We start from the raw sequence: 6,577 nt of genomic DNA, 5'->3' as shown, positions 1-6,577 counted from the left end.
TACTGTAGTGCCAGTAGTCTGAGACACGGTTGTACCTTCTGTGCTGGTCACTGGCGAGGTTGTACTTTGAATTGTGCCTGTTGTTGTATCGACTGTAGTGCCAGTAGTCTGTGAGACAGTTGTACCTTCGGTGCTTGAAACTGTAGTGCCAGAAGTTTGAGACACGGTTGTACCTTCGGTGCTGGTCACAGGCGAGGTGGTAGTTGCAATTGTGCCTGTCGTTGTCTCAGCTGTAGTTCCAGTAGTCTGTGAGACAGTGGTACCTTCGGTGCTTGATACTGTAGTGCCAGTAGTCTGAGACACGGTTGTACCTTCTGTGCTGGTCACTGGCGAGGTTGTACTTTGAATTGTGCCTGTTGTTGTATCGACTGTAGTGCCAGTAGTCTGTGAGACAGTTGTACCTTCGGTGCTTGAAACTGTAGTGCCAGAAGTTTGAGACACGGTTGTACCTTCGGTGCTGGTCACAGGCGAGGTGGTAGTTGCAATTGTGCCTGTCGTTGTCTCAGCTGTAGTTCCAGTAGTCTGTGAGACAGTGGTACCTTCGGTGCTTGATACTGTAGTGCCAGTAGTCTGAGACACGGTTGTACCTTCTGTGCTGGTCACTGGCGAGGTTGTACTTTGAATTGTGCCTGTTGTTGTATCGACTGTAGTGCCAGTAGTCTGTGAGACAGTTGTACCTTCGGTGCTTGAAACTGTAGTGCCAGAAGTTTGAGACACGGTTGTACCTTCGGTGCTGGTCACAGGCGAGGTGGTAGTTGCAATTGTGCCTGTCGTTGTCTCAGCTGTAGTTCCAGTAGTCTGTGAGACAGTGGTACCTTCGGTGCTTGATACTGTAGTGCCAGTAGTCTGAGACACGGTTGTACCTTCTGTGCTGGTCACTGGCGAGGTTGTACTTTGAATTGTGCCTGTTGTTGTATCGACTGTAGTGCCAGTAGTCTGTGAGACAGTTGTACCTTCGGTGCTTGAAACTGTAGTGCCAGAAGTTTGAGACACGGTTGTACCTTCGGTGCTGGTCACAGGCGAGGTGGTAGTTGCAATGGTGCCTGTCGTTGTCTCAGCTGTAGTTCCAGTAGTCTGTGAGACAGTGGTACCTTCGGTGCTTGATACTGTAGTGCCAGTAGTCTGAGACACGGTTGTACCTTCTGTGCTGGTCACTGGCGAGGTTGTACTTTGAATTGTGCCTGTTGTTGTATCGACTGTAGTGCCAGTAGTCTGTGAGACAGTTGTACCTTCGGTGCTTGAAACTGTAGTGCCAGAAGTTTGAGACACGGTTGTACCTTCGGTGCTGGTCATAGGCGAGGTGGTAGTTGCAATTGTGCCTGTCGTTGTCTCAGCTGTAATTCCAGTAGTCTGTGAGACAGTGGTACCTCCGGTGCTTGATACTGTAGTGCCAGTAGTCTGAGACACGGTTGTACCTTCTGTGCTGGTCACTGGCGAGGTTGTACTTTGAATTGTGCCTGTTGTTGTATCGACTGTAGTGCCAGTAGTCTGTGAGACAGTTGTACCTTCGGTGCTTGAAACTGTAGTGCCAGAAGTTTGAGACACGGTTGTACCTTCGGTGCTGGTCACAGGCGAGGTGGTAGTTGCAATTGTGCCTGTCGTTGTCTCAGCTGTAGTTCCAGTAGTCTGTGAGACAGTGGTACCTTCGGTGCTTGATACTGTAGTGCCAATAGTCTGAGACACGGTTGTACCTTCTGTGCTGGTCACTGGCGAGATTGTACTTTGAATTGTGCCTGTTGTTGTATCGACTGTAGTGCCAGTAGTCTGTGAGACAGTTGTACCTTCGGTGCTTGAAACTGTAGTGCCAGAAGTTTGAGACACGGTTGTACCTTCGGTGCTGGTCACAGGCGAGGTGGTAGTTGCAATTGTGCCTGTCGTTGTCTCAGCTGTAGTTCCAGTAGTCTGTGAGACAGTGGTACCTTCGGTGCTTGATACTGTAGTGCCAGTAGTCTGAGACACGGTTGTACCTTCTGTGCTGGTCACTGGCGAGGTTGTACTTTGAATTGTGCCTGTTGTTGTATCGACTGTAGTGCCAGTAGTCTGTGAGACAGTTGTACCTTCGGTGCTTGAAACTGTAGTGCCAGAAGTTTGAGACACGGTTGTACCTTCGGTGCTGGTCACGGGCGAGGTGGTAGTTGCAATTGTGCCTGTCGTTGTCTCAGCTGTAGTTCCAGTAGTCTGTGAGACAGTGGTACCTTCGGTGCTTGATACTGTAGTGCCAGTAGTCTGAGACACGGTTGTACCTTCTGTGCTGGTCACTGGCGAGGTTGTACTTTGAATTGTGCCTGTTGTTGTATCGACTGTAATACCAGTAGTCTGTGAGACAGTTGTACCTTCGGTGCTTGAAACTGTAGTGCCAGAAGTTTGAGACACGGTTGTACCTTCGGTGCTGGTCACAGGCGAGGTGGTAGTTGCAATTGTGCCTGTCGTTGTCTCAGCTGTAGTTCCAGTAGTCTGTGAGACAGTGGTACCTTCGGTGCTTGATACTGTAGTGCCAGTAGTCTGAGACACGGTTGATCCTTCGGTGCTGGTCACTGGCGAGGTTGTACTTTGAATTGTGCCTGTTGTTGTATCGACTGTAGTGCCAGTAGTCTGTGAGACAGTTGTACCTTCGGTGCTTGAAACTGTAGTGCCAGAAGTTTGAGACACGGTTGTACCTTCGGTGCTGGTCACAGGCGAGGTGGTAGTTGCAATTGTGCCTGTCGTTGTCTCAGCTGTAGTTCCAGTAGTCTGTGAGACAGTTGTACCTTCGGTGCTTGAAACTGTAGTGCCAGAAGTTTGAGACACGGTTGTACCTTCGGTGCTGGTCACAGGCGAGGTGGTAGTTGCAATTGTGCCTGTCGTTGTCTCAGCTGTAGATCCAGTAGTCTGTGAGACAGTGGTACCTTCGGTGCTTGATACTGTAGTGCCAGTAGTCTGAGACACGGTTGTACCTTCTGTGCTGGTCACTGGCGAGGTTGTACTTTGAATTGTGCCTGTTGTTGTATCGACTGTAGTGCCAGTAGTCTGTGAGACAGTTGTACCTTCGGTGCTTGAAACTGTAGTGCCAGAAGTTTGAGACACGGTTGTACCTTCGGTGCTGGTCACAGGCGAGGTGGTAGTTGCAATTGTGCCTGTCGTTGTCTCAGCTGTAGTTCCAGTAGTCTGTGAGACAGTGGTACCTTCGGTGCTTGATACTGTAGTGCCAGTAGTCTGAGACACGGTTGTACCTTCTGTGCTGGTCACTGGCGAGGTTGTACTTTGAATTGTGCCTGTTGTTGTATCGACTGTAGTGCCAGTAGTCTGTGAGACAGTTGTACCTTCGGTGCTTGAAACTGTAGTGCCAGAAGTTGGAGACACGGTTGTACCTTCGGTGCTGGTCACAGGCGAGGTGGTAGTTGCAATTGTGCCTGTCGTTGTCTCAGCTGTAGTTCCAGTAGTCTGTGAGACAGTGGTACCTTCGGTGCTTGATACTGTAGTGCCAGTAGTCTGAGACACGGTTGTACCTTCTGTGCTGGTCACTGGCGAGGTTGTACTTTGAATTGTGCCTGTTGTTGTATCGACTATAGTGCCAGTAGTCTGTGAGACAGTTGTACCTTCGGTGCTTGAAACTGTAGTGCCAGCAGTTTGAGACACGGTTGTACCTTCGGTGCTGGTCACAGGTGAGGTGGTTGTTGCAATTGTGCCTATCGTTGTCTCAACTGTAGTTCCAGTAGTCTGTGATACAGTGGTACCTTCGGTGCTTGATACTGTAGTGCCAGTAGTCTGAGACACGGTGGTAACTTCTGTGCTGGTCACTGGCGATGTGGTAGTTGCAATTGTGCCTGTTGTTGTCTCAGCTGTAGTACCAGTTGTCTGAGAGACGGTTGTTCCTTCTGTGCTGGTCACTGGTGGCGAGGTACTTGCAACTAAGCCTACAAAAAACAGATTTTTGTAAGTTTAAACAAAAATGTATTTAAGGTAGCACAATACAATAAATTTATGACTCCAACTCCCAAGTTTTAAAATGCTTTTTTAATAATGCTTGAAAATTTATAAAAGTGGTAGTTTAGTATCTAACAGATTACTCTTTCAAATTAATGCAATGTTAGTATTGTGCAACAATTATGTAACCAATTATAATGTTAACTGCGTCTAAAATATTTTTCACCAACTTTCCACTGTCAAATGAATTAGCTTCTGCATAGGTATCCCTAGAGGGTTGATTTTATTATATGTTGTTCCTATGGTCATTATCTAAGAAAGGGTGTCTCAGATTTCTGATAGAATGTATAGAACAAATTGTACACCTAATCAAACATTTTCTTCTTTTATGTGGTTAAGATGTTTACACTAATTAGAGATTTATGAGAGAATGGAATACCATAAGGACAACTTGAGACACCCTTTTGAAGCCCATGATGTGTTGTTTAAGATTTAATTTGTTTGTATAGTTAAAGAGATGATAGAGCTAAATTCATTCAAGTGAACTGACCCAGATTTTGCCACTAATTACATAATAATTGATTACATAATGAGTGCATAATAAAAATATTGCAACCGTTTAAAAGATTTATCTTTTATCTTTCTCTATATATATATACCTCTTTTATTATTTTCTATGCATTCATAAGAAAGTTACAGTACATTAAAGGTTAGTGATTGGAAGTAAAAAAATCTTTGTATTGTGCTACCTTAACTCGTAAAGAATTCACTTTCTTCGTTTCAGTACTAAAAGATTAACTTGTGTCGAATGAACAGCAATATCTGACAAAAAGTTTTATTGTTGACCAATGTTAGATTTAACTCTAGTTTAAGGTGGTACCTAACACTACAGGGAGATAACTCTGTAAAATCAGCTAAACGTTTTAATTACGTTGTGTTGTAAAAGGGATATTAAGCTTCTCAATGATCAAAATGAGTGTTTGTCAAACTGCTATATAACCAGTGTAATTTTTCTGATAAAACGGTTGGTTCAAAATTTTTAAAATTTTTATATTTTTGTCAAAGGGTCAAAGTAAATACTTTGTCAAAATTTTAAGAAAATTAAACGAGCCAAATTAATTTTAGTTTAAGTGTTGGGTACCACCTTAATTTGTAATATATAGTTATGGAAAACCATAGCGAAAGACGCCAGAGTTTTATCTGGCGGACCTTTGATGACTTTACACATCAATACATTTTTTTTTTTTTTTTACTTTCACAAATTTATTGGCCTATTTTACGATTAATAGATTGAGTGATCGATTGATGGATTGATTGACTAATTAATTTATTTATTAAAGCAAATACAAACAGATTAAATGATATAAAAAGCAAAACGAAAATTCCAATAATAAAATAAGAATGATATGATCACTATTGTAAAATGTGTTTGGGACACAGTTGTACCTTCTACGCTTGTCACTGGCGAGGTTGTTGTTACGATTGTGCCTGTCGTTGGCTCAGACGAAGTACTAGTAGTCTGAGAGATGGCTGTATCTTCTGTGCTGATAACTGGCGTGATGGTACTTTCTACTGAACCTATAAAAAGCAGGTTTATTCGTAAGTTAAATCAGACATGTATTTATATGATAAACTCATCAAAGATACTTTGATTAAAGTTGTTTACACTAGACGCGGTTTTCGTTTTGAAAGGAGACTCTTCAGTGACGCTCGAATCAAACGTGTTCAACATCCCGATTAAAGTACGAAGTTGAAGGGCATTAATGACCAAAAAAGTGTGATAATGCAGAAACACTTACTTCGATATAAAAACAATACCTTTAAAGATCGTGGTCTTTGTATTCTTTCATATTAAACTCCCAATTGTTTCATTTTAGAAATAAACGCCTTTGTAAAGGATTTATTGGTGTAATAACTTTGCCAATTCACTCACAAACAACTAAAATTCCGAATTTTATGATATGTTTGTGATTGACTTGATCCGGATCATTCAAGTCGTTAAATCTTTATAATTCCTTAAAATTCGAGATAAGGATTTTTCCCCATACTCGTTACCTCTCTAAAGTTGTCCTGGTCACAACGTACCCACAACACATCTAAACAGCGCCACGACAAGAAACTTGGTCAAATCGCGGGTCATCTGTGATCGTCATGCGACAGTCGCACGGTATTTCGAACATCGTGGCGCTGTCCTGTGTCGTAGGCCAAAAATTGGCAGGCACCTTTTTTGTTCTGCGATTTTTTGTCGTGTCACTCTCTAGTAGCTGTCGTGAAAGTGTCTCACCACAATCGTGCGACTGTTGTGCGATAAACACATTGTCGTGGGTACCAACATAAACATTTTTTAGATAAAAACAATCGTACGACAATCTGACGACTGTCGCAATAGATTCGTGATACAGTCGCACGATTGTCTCACGAATACCAAATTTCGTACGATGCTCGCACAACATTGATGGTCTGTCGTACGACAGTGGTACGTTCGTCGTGCAACATATTTTCTTTTTATTTAGAAGAATATAATTCGGCGTGAATAAATGTTTGGAAAACATACCGCGTCTGCCGTTTAAAGAGGATGTCTATTCCACAAGAACGATTACGTTTGGCCCTGCTGAAAATGCGCATTGCCGGACTCCAACAAGAACAAAATATCATCCATTTATTTTTCTTTTCG

The 6,577-nt window shown here is 43.1% G+C and overlaps 1 protein-coding gene across 1 annotated transcript in view; it reads right to left on the bottom strand.

The window, feature by feature from the left end:
* Positions 1–3,887: 3,887 nt before the first annotated feature.
* LOC134687828 (mucin-2-like) overlaps positions 3,888–6,577 on the bottom strand; it is a 58,401-nt gene continuing 55,711 nt past the window's right edge. Inside the window, exons 11-12 of the mRNA XM_063548287.1 lie at positions 5,357–5,481; positions 3,888–3,893 (exon numbers count right to left, since the gene is read on the bottom strand). Coding sequence (XP_063404357.1) covers positions 3,888–3,893; positions 5,357–5,481 — 131 coding nt within the window. The remainder of the gene's footprint in view (positions 3,894–5,356; positions 5,482–6,577) is intronic.

The sequence above is a fragment of the Mytilus trossulus genome, chromosome 10, assembly GCF_036588685.1.
Source record: "Mytilus trossulus isolate FHL-02 chromosome 10, PNRI_Mtr1.1.1.hap1, whole genome shotgun sequence".
NCBI lineage: Eukaryota > Metazoa > Mollusca > Bivalvia > Mytilida > Mytilidae > Mytilus > Mytilus trossulus.
The sequence above is the reverse complement of the archived record's forward strand: the minus strand, read 5'-3'. Positions and strand labels throughout refer to the sequence as shown.